Here is a 12873-nt window from a genome sequence, read left to right as displayed (position 1 = left end):
CACACACACACACACACACACACAAATTCACCACTACAATTGAGCATTAACTAAAAACATAAGATCACCTTTTACAGAAAGTGTTTAGTAAAAGTAAAACTATTTAGAAAGTATAGTACAACCTGAATATCTGCTCTGAAAACTACAGCATATCTGTACCTCTGATTTGGTCGCAGCTGAATTCATGCTGTCGTCCTCCACAGATGTTTTTCCCACCAGGTTTTTAAGAATCTCCAGTCTCCGTTCACAACGTTCCTCAATCAGTTCCCTCTCTCTAGATATGCGCTCACTAAAATAGAAAAAAAAAAAAGATACAGAAAGCGGTCTGGGTCATCATATAGCATGATCTGTAATTTGCTTTAATTACACATAATTGAGCACAGAGGCCTGTGATCTCTGACCTGTAATCTTCCTGCATCTGCGAAATCAACTCAGAGAATTCTTTTGTAACTTCATCTCGAACACATGCCTCGAGAGCTAAGTGTTCGGCTTTCTCCTTCCTCAACTGCTGCTGAATCTCCTCTATAAACTGCAGCTGGGCCTTTACATACAAACACAAAACAGCCATGCTGACACAGAAACCTCAGTGTTATGCAAACAAAATCATGCAGCAACAATATAAATATATTAATACACGCATCAATATTTGTGTGTCCTAAGTGGATGAAAACCAGTAAAACAGTTAAATGCGTCTTGTCTGACACTTAAAGTTATGGCTGATTAGGACAAAAACTAAAATTACTATAGATGTGACTTAAGGTGTAAGGTGCCCGATCTCACCTCATAAACCCCCCTATCGAGCAGCACAGTCTCTTTCCCCTCTTCCTCAGCATCCAGAATGGTGTCCTCCATTTCACTTTCCTCTTCATCCTCCTCAGTGTCAGAATCTTCCTGGACATCCTCAAGGCTGGGGTCCCATTGCACCAGCGAGCTGCGCCGCATTTCCCGTCGATCAACGTTGTTGATAATGAAGGACACCTCTCTGGCACTCCTTTTCACCACCACTGGAATGCTCTTAGTGGTGAGAACCACCACCTGAAAAACACAGAACTATCCATAACACAGCTACAAAAAAAAAAAAAAAAAAAAAAAAAACCCATTTAGCATTTCAGCAAAGAAAAAAAAAAAAAAATTCCGCAGTTTGAGCAACGTCAAGAAACCTTGACAAATATGATGGGAAAACAATTAAATGGTCCAAAAATGTAGGATACAGGCCCTAAAAAAAAAAAATTGTGTCATCAATTATTCACCCTCATGTTGTGCCAACCCCCTAAGACTTCCATTCATCTTTTAAATACAAGTAAAGATATTTTCTAATGAAACCCGAGACATTTCTGGACCTCCATTGAAAGTCCATTCTACTGAAACGTTGATGCTTAAAGTTTCTAAACACATTGTAAAAATAACCCCTATGAATCAAGATGTTTAATCTAATTCTTCTGAAGACGAGGCACAATAGCTTTATATAATAAATACATTTAGACTTATTCACGTGCATTGATTAACACAAATACATGAAGCACATCAAATATTGTAAACAGGAACTCAACTGTACTACCATAATTGTGTCGCTTTTAAGTCTTGGATTAAACCAAGGATTCATATGGATTTCTTTTACAGTCTCTTTACGAACTTTTTGAAGTGTCAAAGTTTTGGTGGAATAGATTTTCAAATAAAGGGACAGAAATCACTCAGCTTTCATTAAAAATATCTCAGGTTACATTAAATATTCAAAGACGAATGGCATGAGGGTGAGTAATTGATGACAATTTTCATTTTTGAGTGATCTTACCCTTTAAGGAGTGAGACGCACACATATTAGGATGTTACACACCTTTTGAGCTACAGCAGAGAACTTGAGCACGTTGAGCGTCTCATCATACATGGAGGCACTCTGGTTAATGTTTACAATCATACAGGCTTTGCCCCGGCCAGTAAAGTATCCCTGCAGATAGTGAGTGAGTTTACTCTCTCTGAATGGAACGTGCTGTCTGAAAGGACAATATAAAAGTGTTTAAAGGACAAAGCAAAGGAAAAAAGAAAAAAAAAATTAAAAGAAGAAAAAAAAATTGTATACCTGGCCTGCTGGTTATTTCTGAGTGCATTGATGCATTTTCCCAGGCTGAGTAGAGAGGTGTTGATGTTCCCTGCCTCTTTCAGCCGTTCACCTTTATTTTGTGTTTTAGCACATCGCTCCGATCCAGCCAGATCACACAGCGCCAGCCTTGAACCAGAGTACATACTTTTACAAACCATTCTGAAACACAACACAACCTGTAGAGAGCTCAGATCAGGATACACAGACTCACTCGCTAACTGACTCCACACTAGGTATTCCCACATCTTCCACCTTCAGGATCCGGACAGAGAAAATACTGTGGCTAAAAATCAGGCAAAGAAGACATGAAGTCAGAATAACATATGCATACAACACCCACTGTGTTAAAATGGATATATAGCAGGAAGTTACAGAATTTGTATAGTGTACCTCCTGCTGGAGAGCAGGTTGAGTTTAGTGCTGGAGATGCTCTGGTTCCTTTTGCCCAGTTTCATCACTTTTAAGGCTTCATCAGCACTGCTCACCTGCACCCATCTCAGATCTAGAAAACAAAAACTGTTATGAGCAAAGACACAATCTGATTCAGCACCTTTTTTACCACACCACATTTTTACTTGTTGCTCTAGCACCAGCACCTGGCCAGTTTTAGCTATTACACATTATCCCAAGAAAAAAAACCAGAAGTCACTTCAGTAATTACATATTAAATTTAATTGCTCTTTGGAATGATTTAATGAATAAATACTGCAGTGTAATCTCACTCCTCCAGCTCAAACAGCATATGGTTCTAGCAACACCAAGGTCATGGGTTTGGTTCTCAGGGAATGCCTGAACTGATCAAATATTTAACTTGAAGTCACTTTAGATAAAATAATCTGTTAAATGCATAAAAGAGAAATGTATATGAAATATGTATATTTTTTGTTATATGCTAAACTTTATAACATCAGGGTTTAACATTTGCTTGGATGAGCCATCAGGTCCATGGACACATTGTAACAGTTTAATAACAGAATATATAGTAAATTACAGAAACAGGTGACCATTTACCTTTGATGAATGAGTTTCCTTTGACATCCTGACAAAGACGGAGGTTGGTTCTCCGTGAAGCATTGTTTGAATGCTGTTCTAGCAAGTCGTGGATGTTCTCATTGTAGATCTCACAGAATGAGACCCAAATAGAAAACTTGGTGTGTATATCCAGATCCACAGCTAAGCTCCTCTCAATCACTGCAGAGCTTATATCACTTAGAGTGGAACCATCTAACAGGCAACCAGAAAGTTATGGGTCAGCCAGACAAACAATAAGCAGACTGCCAAGCACAAGGTGTAACTAAAAAAAAAATAATAAAAATCTCTTTACCTTCAAGATCAGACTTCAAGCTATGGCAAGATGTACTCTTCTGTGCATCAGTCTAAAGAGAAGACAACTAAAGAATGAGTCAAATGAAACACCCCTGAAAACAGAAGTTGTTCAAATCACGATGAATGACATGCACAGATTACAAAAATTAAGTATACTTGTAATTAGATTAAATTACATTCTCCCTAATTCTTCTTTTTCATCTTTTCAATTTTCCTTTCTAAAATAGCCTACCGCTTATATACATTCAGAAAGTCGTACAGTTTTGTGGGCATTCACAGAGATCAGTCATTAGTCAGGTGGCTACACTGCATTTGACCTCTGGATTTACAAAAATCATTTCAGGTTTAAGAAGTGTTTCAACATTACATCAATTACTGATGAACACATTAATTTTTATTTGAATGATCACTCTGTTGGTTATTTTACCATGTATTACTTTGGAAGGCGTTTGTCTTTCTAACATGCACAAATTAAACAATTTTTTGTCATCTGATCCTCTTTCACCTATTATATTTTTATTTGAAGTACTTTTAAAAATAAATAAAATAAATATTTTAATAATAAAAGTATCACATTTGCATGTTAATGGCTCTCTGACGTTGGTTATGGTCACATGACATGTAGGTAAACAAATATTTCATTTTTTTTCAGTAAGTGTTTTATTTTGATTCATTTTAAAATAATGTTTTCATTTAACACTTTTATGATTTAATAAATTATTAGCTTTTTATTAAACTCATAAACCCCCTGCAGTTCCTTCACAAACCCAGTTTGGATAACCTTGACGTAATATAATATATGGTACATATTTAAATCAAACGTAAAAAAACGAGATAGGTCAAAAGTAATCTAAAAGTAGTCTGATTATATTACCTTAAATGTTTAATGTAATGGATTATGTTACTAACTACAAATTTTGTCATGTAATTTGGAATCAGTAACGGACTACAATTTGTAAGTAATCAACCCAGCTCTGGACATACAGTACCTCTTTAAAAAGCTTTAGCAGGTTGCGTTTGCCAACTGCTTCCTCATTTTGCTGATCTTTGGTGAGCCGGATGAAATCCCGGCACCTCTGGGGTTTTAGGCACATCTGGGTGAAGATGCGACCATCCAGACTACTGAAGATCATGTTGAGGGAACGAGGCAAGATGCCTGGATCAGTATCCGGACCTAATACATCAAAACACCATCCGGACATAATTCTTGAATTTGAATATTTTACAAAAGCAAATCACTGTTAAAGTCAGCACAGTACAGAAATTCAAGCTTTGTATTTTGTAAATGCATCTTAATTATGCATTATCTTATTATTAATGATTCATTCATGCATGCTGTGTTGATACATTTTTTGACCTTGTAAGTATTATTCAAAATGTCACAACACGCATTCAGGGCCCCGTTCTTCGTACGTTGCTAACTCAGTTAGCTGGATTCCATAAGCTTAAACCTGCTCGGGAGCGGCTTATTTCATGTAAACAGGATTAGATCGCATCTTTTTAAGCAGAACTGATACTTAAAATCTGTCCGCTACCACCGCTACTTTATTACAAGAGCATCCTACTGATCCAGGGACAATCATTTTAAATAATAATCATTTAAAAATTAATTTAAAGATAATATAATAATGTTGTGTAGTCTTTAATACTATAGACACAGCCAGTTTTACTCACTGAAAGATTTGTTCATCATAAAATTACTACTTCATAATTGTATTCGATCCGATAATTGTATTCGATTCGAAGGGGATTGTATCCCCTTTTAAACCAACCCATGAACGCGCATTTATCTCAGATAACTCAATCCAGCCATACTAATCATCAACAACAGGTGCGTTCGAAGAACCGAATTAGCCAGATCCTGATTAGCGCGATAATATCATCTTGGATGTGACATTTCATCTCGGATGTAATAAGCGACGTACGAAGAACGGGCCCCAGATCTGCCTCCATTCAATTAAAGGTCACATATTGTACACCTTTCGATTCAAACCAGCGCAGATTCGGCTACATAAGGAGCTTAAAATATCTTGTTGTGATGTTGGGTGCCAGAATCGATGTAATACAGCCTTAAATTAGAAATTTGATATTAAAAATATCTGCTGCCACTGCCAGACAAAAAATTGACGACAGCTGTGGTTAAACGCGATAAAACGAGCGGACTGGACAATTTTACTGTGGACTGACTGTTTTGAAACTTATATGGTAGTTAAACAGCCCCTAGACCTCAGTTATCGTGAAAAAAGCCAGGAAATTTCAGTTTTGACAATATGGGACCTTTAACCAATGGATAGAACCCCTGGAGAAAATGGATAGCCCTTCTTGCCCTTCTTTTTATTTTTGATGCTGAACAAATGATCCATCGCTACTTGTTTACTTCTGAATTAACACAGACACTCTTTTACATGGTTGGTCTGATCGAAACTGACCTCAATTTACTGACCCTACTTCATATTCCTGGTCATTGTGTTCTTCTTCAGAGAGAAAAAAAAAAAAGTTTGTAATCTTTCATTGAAATAACTTTTTGCGCTTCGGAAAAAACTTTTGCTTCTTGCTCAAATTAAAATGGGTTGTGGTCTTGTGGAGCATTAACACGTTGACTTTTAAGCTCTATTGACAACATTTGTGGCATTATGTCAATTACAGAAAATAATTCAGTTTATCAATACAATAAGAACAATAAAAACAAAATATACAAACCTAAAAAAGTGAAGGTCTTCCCAGCATTGGTGATACCGTATGTAAAGACCAGAGAGTTTTGTCCCTCTAGCACATCCCTCACAAGACCCTTCACTGTGCCATCAAACATCTTCTTCTGGGTAGTGTCTGGACCATAAACCTAAAAATACCACAATGTTGATATCACCTTGTGAATAATCTGTCAGACAAAACCAAGTTATGTGCATGACTCAAGACGGAGCACAACATTTGACCTCAAACAGTATTTCCAAAGACAAATTTGAAGATTCTTCAGGATGGTTAAATAGGGAAAATGTAATCAGTCACAATCTAGATGGTTTGTGCTGATGGGTCTGCTTGCCTGAGAGAACTGGAAACGTTGAGCTGTAACTGGCACTGATTTATCACTGAGCCTGGCAGAAAGAGATGATTGTGGAGCTTTGAAGAGCACAGTCTCTGGAGTCTGAATGGCCACACAGTCCTTCAAAAACAGAGAGAAGGCACAGACTAATAATTTTATTTAGAGGCAATATTTGAAACAGATTTTCAGGGACTTTTTCCCTTTAAAATATTTTTCCTAACCCTATAAAAAAAATTCTACATGAGGGTCTGCATTTTAGGGTGCTTTAATGTGTGCAGTATCCCTGAACCATTTATTCCTTATTTTCACCTGTGATTCTCCATTCTCAACCTCAGCTGATGAAAATGGTCTTATCCTAAGATACACCTTCAAATGTTCCTTCTCCAGGTCAGACTGGTCCTTCAAAAGAAACATCAAGGCTCAAAACATTTCTGTTGATTGTTTCATTAATCACAATGTAAAAATAACACTTTATCCTGTAGTATAGTTCATGGCCGGTGTTCTGACAAATAATGCTACCTATCAGATTATGCTAGCAACACTATTTATCCTACTGTAAGGGTAGGTTTAGGGTTGGGGTAGGTGTACGTGTTAATAAAGCCTCACACCTTATTAAAGGGGTCATATGATGCGATTTCAAGTTTTCCTTTCTCTTTGGAGTGTTACAAGCTGATTGTCCATAGACAAGATCCCTGAAGTTGCAAAGACTAAAGTCTCAAAACCAAAGAGATATTCTTTATCAGAGTTAAGACTCTGCCACACCCCCCTAAAACGGCTCGTTCTAACACGCCCCCACATATCTACCTCACTATGTGGGTAGAAAACCTTTGAGAGAGGCGGGGCATAGAGGACCTACAATAATGTACAGTATTTGAAAAATAATGTGTTTTTTGAACATTAAAGCATGTCAACATATTCTGTTACACCAAATACACAAAATAATGATCTTTAAAAAAAGCATCATATGACCCCTTTAATATCATGCTGGAAGCAAAATCTGATAGGTAGCACTTTTTGCTATCGAACTATGCTAACATTACCATCTGTTTTAATGGGAGGTAGCAAAATCTGACAGGGTATCACAAATCGTCAGAACACCGGCTGTCATCTTACCTGGAAATCTGAACACTCGCTGAAATCTGAGGACAGATTTCTTCTTAAATCTTCCGCAGCTATCATCTCCGGTCTTACCATATCATCCTTTAGCCCTGATTCCATCATATTGCTCTAAAAAAAACATATGAGAAGACATAACGTAAAAGAGCAGGATGAAATAACAGCCTCTGGTTTACCGAGAATAACTATGACAACCCTTTAATCACATCTGATGGTAATTATACACGTCCTATATATTTTAGCATTTTGTCAATTGTATAATCTTATGTTCATTTTAACAGACAATTACACAATTTTACATATTTTATGTCAATCTGACACACAAAAAATGACATTAACAACCACCCGAACTGACAAACTCACAAATAAGAACAGGACAGCAAAACACGCTCATTAAAACAAGTTAACTTGGTTGACTTACAGGACTGTGAGTGGGTAATGTGTATTATATTGTTTTTAACTCGGCGGCTGTTTATTCGTCTTGCCTCATCTTTCAAACTGTCGCTCGTACTTATTTTCAAATTCCACCAATCGGATAAGCGAGAGCAACCGCAAAGGATGCTGGGAGCGCGTACTCGTGCACGTCACAGTGACGTTACATATGCGCAGAAGGTGGACTGCGCATTTCTCATAACTAGATTGCTGCTTGTTTGTACCTATACAGACATGGTTTGTACACAGTTGTTTGGTGTGCTTTTTCGATTTGTTATTTCATTTCTTAAGTAGTGTTTTAAGTGTAATTTGTGTAATTCGTAGAAATACGTTTTTCTAGATAATGCACATTCAAAATACAAGAATAGGCTAAATAATAACAACAACATACAAATATTCCTACATTAAAATACCAAACCAAAGTACATTGCAAAGTAATTACATCAGCAAGTAATAAAAGATAATAAGCGAACAAGAAGATAGAAATTTACCCTAATAGAATAAAAAAAAAACATAAAAAAACAGAAGAAGCTCTGCAAAACAAGAAGGAATGTCAATCATGATATAGCTATTCTTGTCTAGATATCTTTATTTTTAATAGACGTTGAGGCCTAAATACAAATTCAGTTCTTGCTTGGAGACATTAAAGTGGTATTTACAGTTTGTGTATATAAAGAATGTAAAACTTAACAATAAACAGATTTAAGTTTATAGGTTTACTGTCCATATTTTTGTCATTAATATATATATATATATATATATATATATATATATATGTGTGTGTGTGTGTGTGTGTATGTATACATATATATATATAAAATAATATGTCTTATATAAAGAAGTCACATAAAACTGTCAGGAAACACTTGGTGGCTCATACCAAAACACTGTATTCCCGTTTCAAGTGATTCACAATAATTACATTTAAGGGTTTAAAAGAAAGATTTACAAAACACATATACCAATGCACATTTCATAAGGGATGTCCATGTACCCAGTGCCAAAGTCTTTCACAAATCCAGTCCATAATTACATAACAATTACAATAATATCCATCATAATAAACATTCTCAGACCATCATTCACATTCTGTTCCATTTCTGAACACTTGTACTTCTGACTCCAATCTGTCGACATTTTTTCCAGTAGCTCAAACTGCCATGGACATTTTTCAAATGCAGTCACGTTATGAAATTAAAATAATATTAAATAATTACCCTGAACAAGCAAACAAACATACAACCACTCACACGTGTTCATGCCTTGCGCCACTCACCGAAGATTCTTTGCTCTCAAAATCAAATGAGACAAGTAAGAAAACAATATTTACAAATAACCTCATCAATATTTTAGACACTCTATCGCCAGCAATTAGCGTCATCATTATGAATTTTGCGAAGTACTGTTAAATTTAACATTTAATATGAAACAAAGAAAGAAAAAGCATTTTATAACACTTCAGCATTGAGATGGATGTTGAAAAGTTGTACATTTGGATTTGGTGCTTCTTCTTCATTAAAATTATTCAGGATGTTTTTCACACCTTTTTGCCATGAAAGCAGAGTCTCCATTGGTGTCTTTCCATCCTGTAAATAACAGATAATTTTAGGATATATCCACTAAAATATACCCATTTAAACAGATTTACTAACTAAGACTTCTGAGAAACACGGTATGAGACAATTCTTTTTGCACTGGCTATTTGCATTGTTACTTAGTTATAAAAGAATCAAGCATTCTAAATCTTTTTGCTTATCATATTTTTGATATTGTGGAGAGTCAGTAAAGAATCCTGTAGTGCCTCAATCTGTCTCTAGAGGGCACCATGTAAATTTCAACGTCATATAGTAAGAATTGTATGTACTCTAATTGAACTTACATTGTTTTTGGCATTTAGACTGGCTCCATACATCATCAGCAGTTTTATCATTTTAAATCTGTTTATCCTCACTGCGTCGTGCATTGGTGTGTCTCCCTCCTACACAAACAAAATGCATTGGCATTAGAGAAGAACTAAATGTGGGAAAATGCATTAATATCTTAAATTTGCTGTTAAAAAATGCACAAAAATAGTCAATTTAAAATTAGATTACTATACATTATATATCAAATAATATATTATATGAAAGTTACCATATTAAAAATTCTGAATGCTTTGGAAAATATTTGAAAAGAGCGCAAAAATAATTCTTACCCTATCTTTCGCATTTACATCAGCTCCACAGTGAATGAGATGCTCAGCACATTCGTAATGTCCCGTCCGAACTGCAACATGGAGGGGTGTGCTGCATAGCTGAAGATACACAACAAGAGTTTTGGTTAGTACATTTTGTGCTAAGAGTGCAAACTACAGTGCTGCCAGAGGCACACTGAAAACTTTAAGAACAAGAAGGATAAAAATTGCTTCATCATTGTTTGCTAAAAAAAAGCATGAGAATGATTTGTGAATGTTATTATCACTGTCCAAAGATCCATCTGGTGACATATGTTTGCAGGATCTTTCTATCTACCTTGTCTCTGGAGTTGAATTTGGCTCCTTTATTGAGAAGCAGCTCCAGGGCAGGCAGGCTTCGACCTCTACATGCCCAGTGCACAGCTGTGGCATCAAGCTATGAACATGCGATAAAGAAATTGCATCTCAGAATTATAATAAAAAATAAATGTGAGATAATATTCTTGCAGCACTGGTGTAACAGTCATATCCACCATCTGTGCTACCTTGTCTTTTTGATCCATGGATGCTCCACTCTCCAGGAGCTTCTGCATGAGCTCTATGTGACCTTGGGCACTGGCTTTATGCAGAGCTGAGCACTTAAACTGAAAGAGAGAGAGCAAGTGAGAGTCAGTATTGATATTGTTAACAAAAACTGTTCATTTTTTTTTATTGTTAATTGAAATTAAAATCTAAATATTAGATTAAAAAACCTAAAAAACTAAAACTCAAAATGTTTAATTATAAGTTTAAGTTGAAGAACCAAAATAACTAAAACTAAAGCTAAAATAAAAATGAATTAAAAGTAAATATTACAAAAAAAATTACTGCTATATTATAGTATATAAATAATACTATCTTCTCTAATACATTAGAAGCTGTTGCCCCCATCAAATTAAAAAAGGTTAGAGAAAAATGTACTGTGCAATGGTACAACAGTAATACCCATTCTCTCAAGAAAGAAACTCATAATGTTGAGCGCAAATGGAGAAAAACTAACTTGGAAGTTTTTAGAATTGCATGGAAAAACAGTATGTCCAGCTATAGACAGGCTCTAAAAGCTGCCAGGGCCGAGCATATCCACAAACTCATAGAAAATAACCAAAACAATCCAAGGTTTATTTAGCACAGTGGCTAGATTAACGAATAATCAGACGCCACCCGATCTAAATATTCCCTCACACTGACTAAGCCAGGCAGTTCTCCTTTTTGTTTTGAGATCCATTTTTTCACACTGAGGACAACCTGAGGGGCTCATACTGTCACGTGTGTGTTCCTGTTTAGTTCCTGTTTGTCCTTATTTGGTCCTTCCAGTTCCTTTTCCCATTATTAGTAATCATCTGTTCCTTGTTATTAGTTATCCTCATCACCTGTCTGCCCCTCATTATCTGCCCTATTTGAGTTCGAGCCCGTTCTGTTCTCCCTTGTCTGGAATTGTTCATGTCAACCTTGTTTTTCTGTTTCCTTTTTACTATTAAAATTAGTCAAATTCTCCTACGTCTCCTCGCTCCTTTGCGCCGCGCTCCTACACAGCAGCAGTTCCGTGACAGAATTCCAGACCGATATAAAGTGAGCGACGCCTTTCATCCCCGTGTTTCTTTTCCGTTTTTAAAAAGTTTTGTTTTTCTGTTTTCCCTGGAGGCAATGGAAACCGCCGCACTATTTTCGGCCCTAACCCGCAGAGATCTCCCGTTTGAGGATTATGCACGGGAGTTCTGCGGGCTCGCCGTGTATACGGCGCTGGATGGACAAGCCCGCCGGCCGCCGATAACTCAGGCCTGCCTGCCCTGACTTAGCGCTTCTGGACATGGCGCTGCCTCCGGAGTTCTCGGCTCCTGTCCTCGCCCCGGAATCATCCCCGGAAAGTTCTCCTTCGTCTCCGCTGGTCCCGTCCAGCCCTCCTTCGTTTCCTGATTCCCCCGAGTTAACCAGCCGTGCCCCTCCAGAGCGCCCTCCAGTGTCCGCTCCTCGTAAACGCCCCCCAGAGCCGGCTCCTCGAAAGCGCCCTCCAGTGCCCGCTCCAGTACCCGTGGCCGAGCCAGCTAAGGCCACGGAGGATCCGCCATGGCTTCCCGAACTGTCTGCTCCGCCATGGCCCCCTGAGTCTCCTGATCCGCCATGGCCCCCTGAGTCTCCTGATCCGCCATGGCCCCCTAAACTCCCAGATCTGCCCAGGAGGCTCTCCTGGTCTCCGCCCTATTCATGTCCTGCACCAGCCTTCAGGGTGCCCCTCCCCCCTCCCCTTTTTTTTTAGAAAAAGTTGTCTGCTCAATTGTGCTCCTTCCTGTTTCAGACCGATGAGCTTTGTAAAAATTTACGTGTTTCAGAAAGGCGGGGCATAGAGGAGAAACGATAATGTACAGTATGTGGAAAATAATCTTTTTTTTTTAAACCTTAAACTGCATAAACACATTTCATTACACCAAATACACAAAATAATGTTATTTTTAGCAACATCATATGGCCCCTTTAAAAATGTAAAAGATTGGATGGCCAATCATTTTCTCCTATTAAATTCGGATAAGACAGAGATAATACTTATTATACCAAAAGACAGTACACAGAATCTCTTGGATTACAATTTGCAACTAGACGGATGTACTGTTACTTCCTCTACAGTCAAAAATCTGGGTGTTATATTAGATAGCA

General features: G+C 37.3%; 2 protein-coding genes across 2 annotated transcripts in view; both read right to left on the bottom strand.

The window, feature by feature from the left end:
• The window catches only part of kif20ba (kinesin family member 20Ba), a 34109-nt gene extending 25954 nt beyond the window's left edge, over positions 1–8155 (bottom strand). Inside the window, exons 1-15 of the mRNA XM_016463647.1 lie at positions 8002–8155; positions 7578–7691; positions 6774–6863; positions 6465–6584; positions 6125–6263; positions 4414–4598; positions 3423–3474; positions 3110–3322; positions 2489–2600; positions 2310–2381; positions 2078–2224; positions 1835–1991; positions 781–1035; positions 402–541; positions 160–289 (exon numbers count right to left, since the gene is read on the bottom strand). Coding sequence (XP_016319133.1) covers positions 160–289; positions 402–541; positions 781–1035; positions 1835–1991; positions 2078–2224; positions 2310–2381; positions 2489–2600; positions 3110–3322; positions 3423–3474; positions 4414–4598; positions 6125–6263; positions 6465–6584; positions 6774–6863; positions 7578–7685 — 1920 coding nt within the window. The 5' untranslated portion in view covers positions 7686–7691; positions 8002–8155. The remainder of the gene's footprint in view (positions 1–159; positions 290–401; positions 542–780; positions 1036–1834; positions 1992–2077; positions 2225–2309; positions 2382–2488; positions 2601–3109; positions 3323–3422; positions 3475–4413; positions 4599–6124; positions 6264–6464; positions 6585–6773; positions 6864–7577; positions 7692–8001) is intronic.
• A 642-nt stretch (positions 8156–8797) lies between these two features.
• The window catches only part of LOC107670825 (ankyrin repeat domain-containing protein 1-like), a 6998-nt gene continuing 2922 nt past the window's right edge, over positions 8798–12873 (bottom strand). The window contains exons 5-9 of the mRNA XM_016463594.1: positions 10731–10829; positions 10523–10621; positions 10207–10305; positions 9892–9990; positions 8798–9598 (exon numbers count right to left, since the gene is read on the bottom strand). Coding sequence (XP_016319080.1) covers positions 9461–9598; positions 9892–9990; positions 10207–10305; positions 10523–10621; positions 10731–10829 — 534 coding nt within the window. The 3' untranslated portion in view covers positions 8798–9460. The remainder of the gene's footprint in view (positions 9599–9891; positions 9991–10206; positions 10306–10522; positions 10622–10730; positions 10830–12873) is intronic.

Source organism: Sinocyclocheilus anshuiensis, unplaced genomic scaffold (assembly GCF_001515605.1).
Source record: "Sinocyclocheilus anshuiensis isolate Anshui unplaced genomic scaffold, SAMN03320099.WGS_v1.1 scaffold784, whole genome shotgun sequence".
Classification (NCBI taxonomy): domain Eukaryota; kingdom Metazoa; phylum Chordata; class Actinopteri; order Cypriniformes; family Cyprinidae; genus Sinocyclocheilus; species Sinocyclocheilus anshuiensis.
The sequence above is the reverse complement of the archived record's forward strand: the minus strand, read 5'-3'. Positions and strand labels throughout refer to the sequence as shown.